This window comes from Embiotoca jacksoni, unplaced genomic scaffold, assembly GCF_022577435.1.
Source record: "Embiotoca jacksoni isolate LCO1_2020_lvr unplaced genomic scaffold, fEmbJac1.0.p SCAF_8, whole genome shotgun sequence".
Classification (NCBI taxonomy): Eukaryota; Metazoa; Chordata; class Actinopteri; family Embiotocidae; genus Embiotoca; species Embiotoca jacksoni.
The window spans coordinates 647,676-665,800 of NW_027185436.1; the positions used below are offsets into that span (position 1 = coordinate 647,676).

At 39.6% G+C, this 18,125-nt stretch overlaps 1 protein-coding gene across 2 annotated transcripts; it reads left to right on the forward strand.

Moving 5' to 3' along the window:
• Positions 1-6,630: 6,630 nt before the first annotated feature.
• On the forward strand, positions 6,631-16,993 carry LOC138191753 (STAM-binding protein-like A). Of its 2 annotated transcripts, XM_069138740.1 has the most exons (11): positions 6,631-7,000; positions 9,083-9,241; positions 9,490-9,715; positions 9,991-10,066; positions 10,158-10,253; positions 11,525-11,912; positions 12,153-12,277; positions 12,803-12,940; positions 13,719-13,831; positions 13,979-14,078; positions 15,935-16,993. In XM_069138740.1, exons 3-11 carry the CDS (start codon positions 9,513-9,515, stop codon positions 15,989-15,991), a joined length of 1,296 nt encoding a protein of 431 aa, XP_068994841.1. In that variant the 5' UTR covers positions 6,631-7,000; positions 9,083-9,241; positions 9,490-9,512; the 3' UTR covers positions 15,992-16,993. The 2 variants fall into 2 exon arrangements, with proteins under 2 accessions (XP_068994841.1, XP_068994840.1); XM_069138739.1 differs by lacking the exon at positions 9,083-9,241.
• Positions 16,994-18,125: the final 1,132 nt, after the last annotated feature.

Consider the following 18,125-nt stretch of genomic DNA (forward strand, 5'->3'; position numbering starts at 1 on the left):
CACACAGCGGCAGCAGCAGCAGCGCGTGGAGGATGTAGTAGTCATGTTTAGTGGTGACGTCTACAGCTCGCGCAAGGGGGTTTTGGAAATGGCCGTGTCTCCCTCATGCGGTCAACAGCGGTTATTGCAATAATATCACTGAACTAGAACTTCAGGGGGAAAGTTGGAAAGCTTTCAATTTATTTTTATGTATTCTATTTAACCACGAATTTGTTTTACACAATGATAGGAATGAACTAAAAATTGGGTAACATTCAAATGCTTCTATTTTTGCTCTAATGTTTTTCTTCTATTGTATTCAATACACAAAATTATTTTACATTTTTCAGTTTTTACATTTTATTCAAAGCTTCCTTCCACTCAAACTTGTGTTTTGTCATTGGATGTGTGAGTTCAGCTGTACAGGATGATGTTTACACAAATATCTAATATGCTATTGTTGTTTTGTTGTGGAACGTTCCTCTGAGCTCACCTGAGGTCCAAAAGAAAAGTGTAAGTTTGTGTTGTATAAACTGCACTCAATAAAGTGTGAGCCTCAATTTTGCATCTTGTAATCCAACTTTTAAATGGAAATGTTATATTTGCATAGTCATTGGTTCTGGATTTTTCAATAGGGGAGATATACTTTTAAGAACCAACCTAAACAATTAGTTTAGGTTTAATTCTAATTGATTTCTTGATTCAAATTAATCAAAGCAATATGTTTCTGAAAATGTCTGAAGGACATCTTTAACTCTTCAGTAAAATAACTTCCTAAAGGCCTATTCAGATCTGTTTGTTGTGTTTATGTCTCACTGCAAAGCAGAAGAGGCAGAAATTCTTCAATTCTTTAATGAATAGAATTTTACATTGTTGTTCTAAATTCTTGGGTTAGGCCCTTTCCAAAGGTCACCAGATAAATCGCAAGGTATTATGAGATGATTACAGGGTTGTAAAAAAAAAAACCTACAATAGTTCTTCTGCACAAATGTATGCTCATGTTTTGGGCTTGTCTTTACACTTTGTTTTTTGTGTGAGTTATTATAAATAAACCATCTGACCATTTGAGATGCTAATAATCGCTTTGGTCAAATTGACCAAATAGAAAAATGTGTCTCAAACATCTGAATTGTGAGAAAAAGCTGTAACTACAATAGAAATTGCAAACAGTTTATTCAATGTATTTTATTAGGCTAATTTTTAATGCATAATCGGAAACAGTGTAAATGCAATCGAGTAAAAAGTTGAAATGCTGCAAAATTGCACTCAAATAAATAGTTGCATTCTACCACTGATGAAAGAAAATACAGGTGGAAAGTACAATGTACTGTATTTTGTTGTTTTGCCCAAAAACAAACACAAATTTTAATAAGACTTGACTTGGAGTTGTAGCAGTATGAAATGTCTTTTCGTCCCCATCCCAGACTGCTCCAGGATGTGTTTAGATATCCATATTAGATCAGATCAATCTAGGTTGCTGTTATTTAAAATGCCCACTCTTAATCCAAACTATACACCAACACCCAACCTTTTATTTATTCCTAAAATTATTTAAAATGTTTTCACAATATGTGACTGCAGACGAATGACTTGTTTGAAGATTTTCAGTCAGGATTTAAAGTTCTTAATAGCACAGAAACAGCCCTGGTGAAAGATACCAACAATCTTCTTGTTTCCTCACATTTTACCCAACATTTTAGTAGATAAACTTACCTGCACTCAAAAAATGTAACCCTGTTGGCTGGTTGATTTTTTAACTGCTAGATCTCAGAAAGTGAGTCGGCAGCATCTTATCTAATGTCCTTTTATCTTCCTCTCTCCTCTCACCACTTTTATTTGCTGTATACACTAATAAGTGTCACTTTCACTATGCAGACAGATACATTATTAAGTTTGCAGAGGATTTTAGTGAATGATGGAAGCACTCCTGTTATTAGACATCATTAAACATGTCTAAAACCAAAGATAAGGTCAAATTAGAACTAGACCTTAATATCCTTCTCGCCACATAAAAAGCCCTCGATGACCAAGATCTGTCAAATCATAGGCCTCACATGTTCTTTTTCCTTTGTTCCTTGTGTTTCCATTCTTTGTCTGTTTGTCTGTGGACCAATTCCGATCTGGCCCCTACAGCCAGAAAAGTCACACTTGCCCAGTGGAGGGTCTCTTCACTCAGGGGAGATGTTCTAAACGCACGGTTGTAGGATGTCCTCACTTTCTTCAGCGGAAACTACAGAAACAGGTGGATGCAGGGCAAGATGCACCAAAAGCTTATAAACCTGTGATAAACCTGGTATCCCAAATATTTCACAAATATTTTGCAATTAAGTAAATATTTATATGAAAGATCATACAGAATTAACATGTAGTCTACCTGTATGGGGAATGTATGGCTTGTTAATTATTGGCACAAGCTTGTGAGAAGAAAAATGATTTATAGAAAAAATATAAACTCCCTCCCGCTCATCTTTGACTGCGTTTCTCTCTTCTTTTTTTTTTTCTTCTTCCTTTTGCTATTATCAAACTGATTACGTTGCAGATCCTTGTGGGGTTTTTTTTATCCACAGTTCTTGAAATTGTACAACACAGACAGTAAAGCAAAATAGTCAAAACAGGTACACAACAGTATGTTCATCCAAATTACAAACCTCTGATTCTATCATGTAACGGAAACAGTCTACTTAAAGTGATCCAACTTACTTATCCTTTAGAAATAACGTAAAATAACTCACATTTGAAGGTATGTTGTGGTGACTCTAAAGTGGTGCTACGCTTCTCTGAGAGTGTGGTTGGTAAGCCTGCATCAATGCAGACCCGGTGTCGGAGCTCTTAATGACTTACTCCCACCTGAGGTCAGTTGATTTTGAATGACACTTAATGTGTGCAGACCCATTGTGCGAATACGCAAACAGAGTTAGAGAGTGTAGGGGGAAAGGTGTAGGGGCTGGACTGGACTGGAATTGGGCCGATGTGTGTGGCTGGTGTGTGCATGACTCTCAATTCCTGGCTCCTTGCTGGTTCTTCACAGCGGTGCACCTGCAGGCCACCAACTGATCAAGTATTCATCCCACCATTAGAGGGCTGGAACATATCACAGCTGACTATGGGGTGAAGGGAATACCCTGGACATGTTGCCAGTCCATCACAGGGCCAACACAGAAAGACAGACAAGCATTTACACTCACATTCACTCGTAGGAGCCATTAAGGATCACCAATTAACCCGACATGCATGGACAGGGAGAACGTGCAAAATCCACACGGAAAGACCTCAGCCAAGGTTCGAACCCAGAACCACCCTTATGGCCTCCTGCACCACCATGACGGCTAAATTAAGACTCCCCACCTCAAACACTCCGGTCCTTCTGCTGTTCTTGCATTCATTCCTGCAGGATCTTTCTGCATTCTTCAGTCAAGTATGCCTGCCTCATCCCACCAAGTTACCTCTTCAGCCCACACCAGCCGCTCACTACATCACACTGCTACTCGCTCAGCCTCTTACATACCCCTGGAGTTCCTCTCAGACCTAAAGTTCACGCGGCCACTTCGCTCAGCCTGTCTCACACCACCGGAGATTTGCTGCCCCCTCTCTCTGCCAGTTAGGTCGACCTCCAATAATCATCACCCGCAACTTTTGATCATCTTAGTTTTTAAGTGGTGTTTTTGGATCCTAAGAAAAAGCAGTCGCGGTGCACTCCTAAAGCACATGACAGGTAGGGATACAAACGGAAAGTTGCTACAATTGTGCCCAATGCATCCAAGATCTGTCCATTCATTGCACATGAGTCAATATAGTTCGTTCTCAGGGGCCACTTCTGCAGCGCAGGAACTGACAAGCAAAAATTTGACACTAATGAGTGATACAGAAAGCCCAAACTAATAAGACTTCAGTGTCTTTCACCATCACTCTAACACAAGATGTAAGGTGCACCACACTGTCTAAGTCAGTAATATTTTGTAGATATGTCAGGCTGCATGGGGCCCTCGAGTGGTGAAGCTGGTGATTGGGCCTCAACACCAGCTGCAGACTGTTTTCCCAGGTGGGTGTTAAAGGTGTCCTACTGTTGTAACAGGAAACACACACCACACTTTGTTGGCTCCTCCTCCTCCTGCTGGGCAGGCCAACATGGACTTCTGCCTCCAGATGGCTTGGGAGGGGGAGATACCCCAGCATCCTGATAGCCTTGAGGCGGTCCATGAATTGTCTTTGTCCAAATGCCATGCACAGTCTCTCTTTAACTGCAAAATAGAAAACCTGACTTGCTTAAGCGAGCGGAAAGAATTCTCACCAGCTCGTCACTGTAGTCACTGCTGATCCCCACTGTTGTTCTGACAGCAACCTCCAGGTGTCTGCCGTTGCCAGCAGAGCAGGCAGATCAATTTTGATATTTCTGCTGGTTGAAACTCTGTCAAACAACCCTGAGCAGTGTCTCTAAGCCACATGTCGATACTTTAGCTGGTCGTGTTATTCTCTTTAAAGTGCTGCTTGGAGTTAGATAACTAACTAAACTGAGACAGCTAAGTGGTCAGAGGCAACACCGCTGCTTCCAGTGTAACCAACCTTCTTCTTCTTCAGGTTTTAATGATAGCTGGCAAACTTAGCTTCTAGTTGCATTATTCCTGTTACTCTTAAGAGATTAACTTGAGGACTTTGTACCTTCCATGATGTCATCCCAAGCAGATTGGCCAATGTAATACCTGTCATGAATTTGTTGGTACCCTTAACATTAAAAAAAAAAAAAAAAAAAAAAGCTTAATTTTCTCGCATCCTCAATCTTGTAACCAATCAATTTATTGTGAGTCATATCACCTCTGTGCTTAAAGACAAAAAGATTAGGTTTTCCAGGGAAAGAACACCATTTACCTAAAATTGGAGAGGGTTCAGTTCTGTTTTAGGGCTCCCTCGCTTCGTCTGGCACAGGGTGCCTTGAATCTGCAGGGCACAATGAAATGTCAAGACTATCAAGGGATTCTGGAGGGAAACATTCTGCCCAGTGTCAGAAAGCTCTGTCTCGGTCACAGCTCATGGGTCCTTCATCATGACAATGACCCGAGACACACAGCAAAAATATCTCCAGAATGGCCAAGAATAAAACATTGTACAGTTCTGAAGTGGCCCTCAGTTGTGAGTTCTGATCAGAATCCTATATATCATTCGTATATTGAAAGAGCAGAAACATGCCGTCTGGAGAAAACACCCTTTAAACCTGAGAAAGCTGGAGCAGTTTGCTCTGGAAGTTTGGGCCAAACTACCTGCTGACAGGTGCAGAAATCTCGCAGAGTTTGTTTACAGTGACTACCTCTGAAGGTTGTGCAACAAATTATTAAAGGGTATTTAATACTGAATATTATCAAGGGTCCCATTAATTTTGCTGTTGCCATATTTTTTTTTTATTATTTAAAATACATCAAAATCAATTAATGTATTTCAGAGAAAATTGTTTATTTTTTTTTAATTTTTTACATGGAAGAAAAAAAAAAACTATTTCATCCACGACTTTATGTTAAGGTGGTTTCTATAGAGACAGAACCATCACAGATGCTTTAGTGAGGATGAGTAATGATGTTGAAACTAGAATTACTGTTTTTGCCTTCACTAACCACTTAAGTTTTATTTCACATGCATATCTGTCCAAACTCACATAGGTGGAGCTGCATAGAAGTGATAAATACTAAATCATGAATGGTTCACACGCAAGTTTAATCCAGACACCATTTCATTATCATAAATATGAAATATGGTCACAATCTCCCCTTTGTCTTTTCAGTTATTATGTTATTATGACAGAAAGTGCTAAAAATATATATAAATATATTTTATCCTATTAGATATTTGTGTAAAATGTTGTCATAATCAACTACATGGCTAGAAACGTGTTTTGTAAGGCAACAGTTACCCTCCACCACCAAATTTGAAACAGCTAACCCTCAAGTCCAAGCAAATGTCCGTGGCAATTTTAAGAAATTCCCTTTGGGCTTTACTGAGATATCCCCTTCACAAAAAAAGGGACCTGAAGGACCTGACCAAAATCTAATCACTTCTTCTTTGAGTACAAGTTCATGTTTGCGCCAAATTTGAAGAAATTCCCTCAAAGTGTTTTTGAGATATTGCCTCGAGGGGTGGAATACCCTGGAAAAATGTAAAACACGTTATCTTGCTCTGCAAAAAATATAATTCAGTGAAGTTGCCTTGTATGGTGGAGGAGTAAAAGTTCCTGGGTGTCTCCATCGACAGCAGACTGAACTGGAAGACCAACATCAACGCTGTCTACAAGAAGGGGGTGAGTCGACTCTTTTTCCATCCTACACCATCAATAACACTGTTGCACTGTTTCTAATTTAATTTGATCTTATTTTATTATAATTGTATATACAATGCATTTTGACGTTTAAAAATATATATTTATACCTTTACTACCTCTATTTTATTCTTTCATTTTTAGACAGGACAATAATTGGGTTTAAAGTCATTACTGAGCACAGGACAGGTCGAAGGGAAATCAGATATGATTTACCAGATATGGTATGCTTTAGAATACAGGCAGGATCAGGAAATTGGGTGTGGTTGATTTTCTTTTCTCATGCTAGTATTCTGCACACTCCGACACAGTGGGTGGCGGTATACACCTTTAAACGTGATTTGCGATTCACCAATACACTAAAAGAAGAAGAAGCAGACTAAGAAGAAGAAGAAGAAGAAAAGGAGGAGGAAAAATAAGAACAACAAGAAGAAGACCAAAACAAGAAGAACAAAAACAAAAACAAGAAGAAGAAGAAGAAGAAGAAGAAGAAGAAGAAGGAGAAGGACAAGAAGCGTCTCAAGCAACTCTCCGCGCCGTGCTCGGCTCCAGCCCGATGCTCGAGCCTCTCCGCTGTCGTAATGATTCGTCAGGCGGAAGTTGTATTGATTGCGGAAATGTAAAAGATGCTGTCGTTCCCTGAAGCGGTTCTGTCTGGTTCAGGTGGACTGTAATTGAATCGCGTTGTGATCTAGCTGTATGTAGGTCTCCGGGAGCGATCAGGTAAGAATGGCGAGTCGATCCCACGCCTGCCAGTTTGAAACTTGTCGTTAAGTTGACGAGGGCTAAATTAGCGCGGCTAACGCGACGTCGTTGAGGAACATCAATCATTTCATATACTGTATATCAAGAGTGTTATTATCAGCATATCAGTGGTCCAGGAGGTTTTCTAAACGAGGTCATATATTAGTAACATTGTGCCACTCAACACTGGAGCTAAAATGAAAAAAGGCCCACAGTTTCGCACTTTGTCTGTTTTTAGCACTGTTAGCTAAAGTTTTTAGTTTTCTTTAAGCTAAATATGACACGACATTTTTGTAGTTGACGTTTGTCAATCAGGTTCAAACGACCATATCGGTTCATAAATGATCAATAAGTATAGTAATAAACTGTAGCTTACGACAGATATTGTTCTTTTTGTTCTTTTATTTTGCTTCTTTTTCACTCGGTGCTCAATAGAAACCAAAACTCTGCTTGCTTTGATCTCATTTAAGGTAATACAAACACAATGCTTCTTTGTTTCAAGTGATTACACAACAATGACATCCTAATTACGAATATCGTATTCTAGTTCTGCCCCTAAATCTTACACACTGGACCTTTTTAAGGTATCACCAGTGGAAGCAATCATTGTTTATAATGCACTGACATATGTAGCTTTTAAATATTAATTTAATCTATATTATGTACTTTTGAATATTTTATATCTGTAACCATGCATCCTAACATACATCTCACCCATATATCTTGCATATAAAAAAAGTATCTTCAGAGTAACATTTAAGAACAACTATCAGATATATTTACTAGATATTGTAGAATATTCTCTGCTGAACTACGTTGGGCTAGAAGAAGAAAATATACCTCAAAAGTACCTCAAAATTGTACACAAGTATAGATTATAGTCTCATTCACTGTTCTGTACTGGATCGATTTCGGTTCTTGATTGGATGACATTTCTTTGATGGAAAAGAGTTTAGAATAAAGTATTTTGTTTGGGGAAATATACCACTGACCGGAATTTTTTTTTTTTTTACAAATCACTGCTGCCTTAACATTTATTCAGAATAGCAAACCACACGTCTCCAGTGTCTAATCCTTTTGTTGGCTATATAGGTAAAAGACCCCACTTGAAATACATTTCCTTAGAATAAAAAGGCAGTAGATAAAAGTACGTAATCCCCCCCATCCCACAGTACAATCCTGTGTTATCTAGGGTGTGCCTCCTCGCCAAGAAGCCGTCATGTCACAGTCAACACAAGCCATTTGACTATTAGTCAGCATGCTGATGTGGCGCTAGCACACTTGTCCTTATTTGATCGATAAAAGGGTTAGAAAACCAAACGGACCGTCCGAGCACAGTCATTGCCTTTTAATTTCTCTCTAAATATACTCAGCCAGTGATTTTCAGACTTGAGTTATGGCCTCAGAAACGGATGTGAAGAAGTGGGACACTGCCTCTTTGTTCTAGTTCATCTCAAATACTGTGTGTTTGTTTTACCAAAATTATTTACTTGCTTAAAACATACACATTGAGCTTTCTTTCCAGCAATGCCTTTTTTTTTTTTATAGGATCAAACAAGTTCATAGTATCCCCACTGTAGGATTAATAAAGTCGAATCTAATCTAATCAAAAATGACTCAAATCCAGTTGGAAATAGTCTAGGTTTTGTTGTATTTTCTAATAACAATTATTAAATAAGAATAACTGACTGTATTGAATATCATTTCTAATGGCAAAGGCTCTTTAATAACAAGCAGTGTTCGACACAAATGAGACAATAATACAGCATGTTCTCTGTAATAGGAACTTCAATTTCAGATCAAGCAATATTTTCTTACACACGCCCAGTGGTGCAGATGCACTTTATTGATCCTGCAAAGGGAATTATTTTACAACAGCATAACCATCAACTGAGTAAGAATAACTTGTGCAGACAGCTTTGGTTTTGCCAGCTTAGATTTGAAGATGCCCAGCTCAGAGTGGCTGTCTGCTCCACTAAAGAAGTGGCCTGTAGGTTTCCTGTTGGTCTGTACATTATGTAGAATAACCTTTTTTTTTTTTTTTTTTTTTTGTTTTGCTAGAAAGTAGGACTTCTTGAAATGTTCAGATGCCATCTTCGCTGCTTCTGAGCAGCCAAATCCAATGTTACGGGTCGTTTACAGAAACGGATTCATAAAACTGGAACCAACCAGCCAAGTTAAAAACCTCCTGTGATACACATTCACAAAGTAAAAAAGAAGGTACTTTTTGTGATATATATGAACAGACACTTTTAATTATGAATAAGTTATCAAGGTTTACTTTAAGGCATTTTTAAGTAAATGAAAAGTTGTGGAAACATATTCCTTTGTTTATGTTCTAAGTTAGGACTAAATGGAAACTGACAGGTTTCTGCAAAAGCTTTTCTGACTGACAGTAAATTTGATTTAGCTCAGTGTTATCGATGCATTGTCAACCTGCAGATTCCAACGTCGGCCTGTTTCTCCAGTTTTACCAGGTCGAGCTGTTGCGATGGCGGATCACGCCGATGTCAGTCTGCAGCCGGAGGAGCGGGTGCGAGCTCTCACCAAGAAGGGCAGCTCGGTGGAGGTGAACGAGGACGTGCCCCCCCGCCGCTACTTCCGCTCGGGCATGGAGATGATCCGCATGGCCAGCATCTACACGGAGGAGGGCAACATCGAGCACGCCTTCGTCCTCTACAACAAATACATAACGTGAGTGTGTTTGCGGATTTTGTTGACATATTTATTCCTTTCAATCTAATCGTCATGCTCATGAGGAAACACGCAAGGAGGTTAAAACTCTGAGGAGAGTGGACACAAAGGGCTGAACAGTTTAAAAAAATTAGATATAATGATGTTAATCTGTGACACTGAATGATGACAAGCCTGCACAGTTCCTCATTTCTCTTTAAATTACCATTTTTAGTTATAGGGTTTTTGAAAAGAAAAATGCACAAATATTCATCAATTTTCTCCTTTTCACTAAGGCTCTTTATAGAAAAACTTCCAAAGCATCGGGATTACAAGACCGCTAACATTCCTGAGAAGAAGGACACTCTAAAGGTGCTCGTTCACTGTTTTGACTTTTCTGTTCAGTGGATTGTTTTAAAATGAAAGTTTGTTTCAAATTGTCTTTATTCGGATTCTTCTACAGAAACTGAAGGACGTTGCATTTCCTCAAGCAGAGGTTCTCAAGAAAACTCTTCTGAGAAGATTTGAACAAGAGTATGCACAGTATCTCGTTAAAAAGGTAAACTTTTACTGCTCATGCATTTACAATTTGACTTACTATATTTTCCCTCTTGTCTCGCATTCTCGCGTCAATACGAGGGCAGTTCAATACGTTCCTAGACTCAACACCATGACGTGCACAGAGCAGGAGAAAGATATAACCCCGATGAGTAACTGGCACAACTTTCGTCGCTTGATCATCATCAGTTCCTGAGTTCCTCACGTTTTTGTGAGCAGTGGACCGAATGCGTCGGCGAAGTTTTTACGCACCTGAAACTTTCAAAGAGACCGAAAATCAAAGTTTGTGAAAAACGTCTGGGGAAAAGAGAGAAGTCGCAGGGAGCAGAATCCGGTGATCAGCTGTGGTTGGGGGAGCTACGATTGTGTTGTTGTGGGCAAGAAACTTGTGTGTTTTCATCATGTTGGGGAACCCGTGTGCCATTGCCACACTTTGGGTCATTTGAACTCAACGTTGTTCATCAGAGGCCTCAGAACATCACAGCAGAGCTCTGTGGTTTCAATCCGACCCTCCTGAATGAATGAATGAATTCACGGCACACCGCCCTGCCAATGTCAAAGAAAACCCACCTGGTTGTGCGCCTGACCTGATGCGCTTTTCTTTAGCCTTGGACAGTGACGTTCTGCCCATCGGAAACGTGAATGTCACTCAAAGCACCCCTCCGGGCTCGTGGCTTCGTTGAAGCGTCGTGAGGGTCTCCGTTGCCTAGGAGAAATCACAGACGCACCCAGTCCACTGCTCACAAAGATGGGTGGAACTCAGGAACTGATGACGATGAAGCGACCAGCAACTCATCAGGGTTATGTCTTTCTGCTGCTCCGTGCACATCACTGTGCTGTGCTGCGTGCGCGTGCACGAGCAGTAGTCTTGGAACTTATTGATCTACACTCGTACACATTGCAAAACAGATCAGCATTTGACATGCATTGAGAGTGCATAAAGCACAATATAGGAATTTCTACACCTCTCTACAGTGTACATTTGGTGAGGCATTAACCAGCACCACACAAGCTTCACACCTAAATATAGCCACATTGATGAAGTCATACGCACAATCAGCTCGCAACACTTCACGAATTATTCTGTAACAAAGCTGCAGCTGTAGAAGACAATGTAATCAAAGACCGAAAAAAATCAACAAGTTTCAATTAATACGCGTAATTCTCCTTTGTTAAAGTGTAGCAAGAGCCAGAATAAAAAAAATAAAATAAAAAAAAAAGACCACCTGCTGAAACTAAACCTGGATGTGATGCGTTTGCCGCACGCTTCAGAAAGCCGAGGAGGAGACGACGGCGCGGGAGCATTCCAGGCAGCGAGCACTGGACACGGAGCGGGAGCGCGTGGCCGAGATGCAGCGGCGGCAGCGGGAGCAGGAGCAGTTCAGTGCCTTCGAGGAGATGATCCGCCGCCAGGAGCTGGAGAAGGAACGGCAGCGAGTGCTGCTGGAGTTCGCCACGCCAGCCTCGCCGTCCCCAAGCACAGTCCTCATCCCGGGCATCCAGGGGCCCCCGTCAGTCTGCCCCCCCACCACCCCGCAGAGCCCGGGGGACCATCACCAGTACAACCACCCTCCCGCAAGCATCGGCACACCCGCCAGCACTCTTCCCAGCTTTGACCGCTCCCTCAAGCCTGGCTCTATTGTCAGCCCAGGGAACAACAGTGAGTTGATTTTTTTGGGGGGGGTGGGGGGGGTTGTTTGACACAAGGGGGGGCTGGCCTTCAGAGAATTTAAATGCTGCCCAACACCCGTGTTAAAGTATTTACTCTTCTAAGCTGAATTCTTTCCCCCGTGACCTACTTAATTTCCCAGTTTAACACCATGCCTCATTTCAGAGCATAGCAGGAATCAAACTTTTTCATTCATTTTTTTTTCTTCGTTTCTCCACATGGTTTTTGCAGATGCGATGGTGGATGCCCTTCGGCAGCTGGCCGTTCCCGCTGAACTCTGTCGGAGTTTTCTGAGGTTAGCTGAGGCCAACACGAGTCGATCCGTAGAGACTTGTGGCATCCTGTGTGGCAAACTGGTAAGACTCTGGAACAAAGCAGCTGTGTTGAACCAATACCACTGAATCCCCCTCTGAAAAGATTTATTACAGCATGCACAAAAATCAATATAAATGAGATGACGATAAAAATGTTTTTCATCACGAAAGTTTGAATCCTCAGTGAAACTACAATATCACCTGATATGGTTTAAGATAGAAATTGTCCATAATTGAGATTTATTAGGCTATAAATGTTGTAGGAACGTGGATTAAGATTTTAAATGAAACCAAGACAAGATCAGTTCCTCCCACTTCTCACTTCAGAGGGTTAGAAGATAATCCAATGTTTTCTGCGTGTCCGAGAACCGCAGGCGTTTTTGTTTGATTCATATTATTCCCTGGTCGTGTTCATTTAAATCTGTGTTCACCTCTTTATGAGCATGAATGTGTGTTCTTTGCTCGGATTGTTCAGATAGTTTCCTTCGATTGCATGTTGGCAGACCCGTACGGGATGCATCGTTTAAAAGGTCTGTAATACCACGACACTTCGTATGTTTGTTCCAGATGCGAAATGCATTTACTGTGACCCATGTCATCGTCCCAAAGCAGTGTGGTGGACCTGACTATTGTGACACAGAAAACGAAGAGGAGCTCTTCCTCATACAGGACCAGTATGATCTCATCACCCTGGGCTGGATACATGTGAGTCATAATGTCACACTATATCCCCCCCTCCCTCCATTTGAAACCACAAAATCAGTAATGGCTGCTGTCTGGAGGTCATCCATCTGTATCTTCACTCCCGCTGTGATGTCAAATTAGGAAAACATGGATGCTGATGCGGTTGAATTTGACTCCAGAAACCTTTTCAAGGAACTTAAACATTGTCACTCCATAACAATGTGACGCAGGAACATCATGTGTTATGTTTTAAATAAACAATGCTTGAATGACTGTGAAAGTTTGGATCACATAAGGCTTAGCAATGTGACTGTAATCAATGTTGTAATGTTAGGAAGAATATTTTAAGATATTTATGTGTTACACAATACGGCAATGTCTGCAAAATCACTTACAATATGATTAATCTGATGTAATTAGATTAGACAAATGGTACAATTTGTTATGTCACAATTCCACAAAGGTTCATGTACATTAATATTGAACTATTAACTTTCAACTAGCGGCCACAGTTTTTGTAATATCAAAATTATACGATTAAATGTACACTGGCTGAGTGCTTATTTATATTTTTATGTATATTTGGGCACAATAATAATAATAATAGTAGTTGTACTTTTAACTTTTCTCAGCAACAGAATCAGAAGTGGTTTAATTGATTTGTGCCACAGGCCTCTTTAGACAAGACAGAAAAGCTTGCAGAATATATGATTATATGTGGAAAGACAGAAACTCTGGTTTTAACACTTAAAAACCAGTTGAACATGTAAACTGGAGTCTGCCCACTGTGTTTCCTCAGACTCACCCCACACAGACGGCCTTCCTGTCCAGCGTCGACCTCCACACACACTGCTCCTACCAGATTATGCTGCCCGAGGCCATCGCCATTGTCTGCTCGCCCAAGTTCAACGAGTGAGTCCAACTCTGCGTGCGATTAGAAACTTTCAATGTGGAGGAAGACTCGTGTCCCATATTGTGATATGTGTTCGTCAGTGTACTGTCACTGTATTATTTGCTCAATTTCTCTATGCTGTGTGTGTGTGTGTTTGTTTGTTCCAGAATTGGCTACTTCCGGTTGACAGATCGAGGAACAGATGAGATCTCCACATGTAAACAGAAAGATTTTCACCCTCACAGCAAAGATCCCCCTTTATTTACAGTAAGTACACCTACACATGCAGTTCTGTCACAAATGGGAATTTTTTTTCTTTTCTCAATAATAAGACTATTTCAAATAATGATCTCTTTCAATGGGACTTTATCTCACAAAATTTAAAAAAAAATGGTTTCTCTCCCAGTCAGCTCTAGGTTTTGAGATAGTACAGAACAAATTATGACAATTCAAATGTGTTTGTGGTGTTAATAGCGCTGAAAAAAAAAAAAAATCAAAAATAAGATCTCTTTTTTTTTTAGAAACAAATGTCTCACAGACACTCTATAGAAAAGTTAGACTTCATATTATCATATTATATGATTTTGAGGTGAGCTGATCTTTCAACAGAAATACAGTAGATCAGGGAAAATGGGGGAAGTCTTCACTAATAATTACTGTGTAAAGTTATGAAGTGATGTCCGAAGGGCCAGATTTTTAGTACAGTTTCATCTGACGAAGGTAAACCCAACCTTCAGCAGAAGAAAGTATGGTCAGTTAAAATCGACTTATTAAGAAGAAACCATCTGTATGATATCATGTTCTGTAGATACGGGGAGATGAAAACCTGTTAAAAAATCTGTCCCTTTGAGTCAGATTCACTCCTTATAATGGTCGCGGAGGAGTTCCAGATTTGAGTCTGGTCTAAACTGATTATCTGCATTAGATGATCCTGCAGCGTGTTACAGACAGTGTTAAAGGTCACAGGCCGCATCGGACTCTCCCTATTTTGAATTGCAAATCGAATATTCATGACTTGGAAACAGGAACAGTGAAGGGAATATCGAACAGAAACCTGCAATAGGCAATGTGAGCGAGCTGACCAGAGAGCATCAGTAATATGAATATTGAAAAGCATCTCTAGCTGTAGAAAGTCAGAGAATGTTTGAAAATTACAACATTTTTGAATGACAGGTTTCACTTTCCCCTCCACTCGTGTATAAATAATAGTAATGGTAACTTGAGACTCATCAAAACTTTTGTTTCAAACTCTCCTCCAGCTCACGCTGCAAAATGTCTTCTGATGTCTCTTTTCACAGTTTTCCTTCTTTTAATTTGTTTTTGGGTGCAAAATATTACAACACACAAGTACAAACAATGATAATGACAGTTCGCCTCCATCACAACAGTTTCTGCGAGATCTCAAGTCCCTGGAATCGCTGCTCTTAAATCATTGAGAATAAATGCCAGGTGTGGCACTTTGCCTTTTGACTGACTGGTCTGGTATGTGTGTTCTCATAATGTAAATATGAAAATATTAGTGATTTGAAAATCCTTGAGTTAGCATCAGACATAAGTGAGATTTTTTTTTCTTTACAGTTGGTTGTATTCGGTCATTAGGTCGTCAAATTTTACACAAAGATCATGTATTTTCTCACATTCATTCAGGCGTCTCAGTCAGGTTAAATTAACCAAAATAGGGTGTGTTTTTTTTAAGGGAGTTAAAAAAATTCCTGAAATCTATTTAATTTTTTTTTTAGATCTTAAAATGTAACTTTTAATTAATGGTGAGATGAAAGTCCTGAAATCCACCTGAAAAATGTTGCTTCTGCTGACCTCCAGTGTTTGTGTTCATATCTATACTATATTTATTCCCCAAAACAACAAGAACACAACCAAACACTGCAAAAACATCCTGTATGTAACATGCTGGCAAATAAAATGAGCTGTCAGGACGTGGTCACGTGGGTGTGGTTACATCTGTGATGCCAAGAGATGAAACAGGCTTTTAGAAAAAAAAAAGACAACAAAACAATGTGTTTTTCTTTTTTCTTTCATTCTGTGTAAAGAGACTATTTGAAAGCTGTTTTTAGTCATTTTCTGTTCACGTGAGCATTTAACTGAAACGTGTTCATCTCTTTCAGCACGCGGGACACGTCACCATCACTGATGACACCGTGACCATGATGGATTTGCGGTGATTTTTTTTTTTCCTCTTCGAACAGAACACTCGCATACTCTTTGATTAAACTGCAGATGTTTTACTGAAGAAAACACTCGTTTTATTTTGAGGACAGTACTGAGCAAAATGCCGGCCGCGACTTTACCCTTCATATGGACTACGGTTGTTTTCAAAGGGGATCAACGTTGCAAAGGTTTTTCTTTTGATCTGTACAAAAATTTAAAAATAAATCCACTTTCCATGCAAAACAACTACTATCCCCTTAATGGACTGGCAACCGTCTGGCTCTTCAACCCCTGTTCATGTGTCACAGTTCCCCTTCTGGTCAACTTCTTTTTGTCAGTAATAAAGATGTATGTTTGTCTGTGACAGATACATGTCTGGTAACCCAAACCTTTTGTTTCATAATCGTCCACTCAGTTTTGGTTCTGCCTGACTGATAAAAACGTGCCAAGGATGAGAACATTTACTGGTTGAGCTGTTCATTGTGCAACACGAAGTTCAGTGTGAAGTCTGGAGTTTGTAATGAACTCTGTGTTCTTTTGACTTTTTCATTCATTAACTTGTTGAAGTGCTTTCAGTGATGAGAGAAATGAATGCCAGTTGTAACTCAGGTAATTCGGAGACAGTGCTGCTGTTGCTGCTCTATATTCTATTTTTTATTTTTTTTCATTTACCATCACGCCAGAGTATCATTTATCCATAAAAGGCTTTGTTTGAAATTTAATTAATGATAAAACCACATTGTACATGTTTTTATTTCCTTATTCTTTGTCTTTTTGGGAGGAATGGGGGGGTTGGTAGGTCTTGTATAATGTGTGCATGCTTCAGCGGACATGTGTGCAACAGGCTGTGTGCATCTGAATGTACCTTCTGCTACACATCACTCAAACTACTAACCAGCGGGCCATGATTCATGCCTCTAACCATCTTTATTTGCTCACTTCTCTTCGTCAGAAGTCAATGATTAGCCATATTGATGTAAAATACTAAGACAAAATAAACCTGTAGATTAATTGTGCTACATTGCTTGTTTTATATTTGTCCAGTTACATGAGAAAAAAAAATATCGGTATAATAATAATAAACTTTATTCGTATAGCACCTTTCATACAGGAAATGCAGCTCAAAGTGCTTTACAGCAAGAGAATTACATGCAGTGTTTGACATAAAAACATATAAAGGAACATTTAAAAATATAGAAAAGAAACGAGATGCATGAGAACAGATCAAATGTATAAAACACAAAAAGAGTTCAAATATAAAATAAGCAATATGCATTTTAAAGTGCAAGAAAGAGCTTCAAGAGTAGCTAGTTAAAGGTGATTGTAAAGAGATATGTTTTGAGTTTTCTTTTAAAAGTATTAACTGAGCTAGCGTCCCTGATATCTGCAGGTAGTTTGTTCCACAGCTTTGGAGCGTAGTTGACAAGCTGAATCCCCAATTTTCTTTCAGCTCTTGCTGACATCAACTATAAAATCCCAGTAAAAAAAATAAAATCTAGATTTTAACCTTGTTAATATGGCCATATGGTGTTTGGCTACATGACATATGAGCGAAATAAGCAGTCAACATCATGGCTGAGTATTTCCACCTGGAACTGTAGTGACAGTCTGACACTGATTCAGACAAATGGAGTTACTTGTGTCACATACAGAAGGAGCCAGTGCTGTAAGCTTCGTGTCATGGAGCTAGCAGCGGAGGCGAGGACAGATATATAGATTGGAATATTTGCATATTTATAATTCTGCACGAGGCAAGGGTGTAGAGTTACATCTGACATTAGGGGGATTCACAATATGTAATTTTGATGAACAGAGATGAGTTTTGGAGGTTTAATCCTGCAGGGCAACTTCAGATATATACATGTATAATGGTGGTGATAGGTTTTTTTTGTATTATGTGCATACTTGCAATTTGAAAAATGAGCAGACCATTTCCAAGAAGTTAAAGCAAGATTGTTTTTACATAGTACAGTTTACTTATGTCTGGTTAGAGTGAATGTAAGAGAAGTAAGATCATGATAGAAATCTAAAAATGCAAGGGAAAGATCGTGTCTTTGGTTTTGAGCCAGCAAAGAACCATAGATCTGGGGCACTCAGGAAAGCTATCCAAAAAAACCTGTGTTAATCAGAGCATGGTTGAATACATTT

Excerpts from the sequence above, each read along its gene's own strand:
- LOC138191753 (XM_069138740.1), top strand. The coding sequence starts at position 9,513 with ATGGCGGATCACGCCGATGTCAGTCTGCAGCCGGAGGAGCGGGTGCGA. Across the intron at positions 13,832-13,978 it reads TGCTCGCCCAAGTTCAACGA|AATTGGCTACTTCCGGTTGA; the intron begins GTGAGTCCAACT and ends TGTTTGTTCCAG. Across the intron at positions 14,079-15,934 it reads AAGATCCCCCTTTATTTACA|CACGCGGGACACGTCACCAT; the intron begins GTAAGTACACCT and ends CATCTCTTTCAG.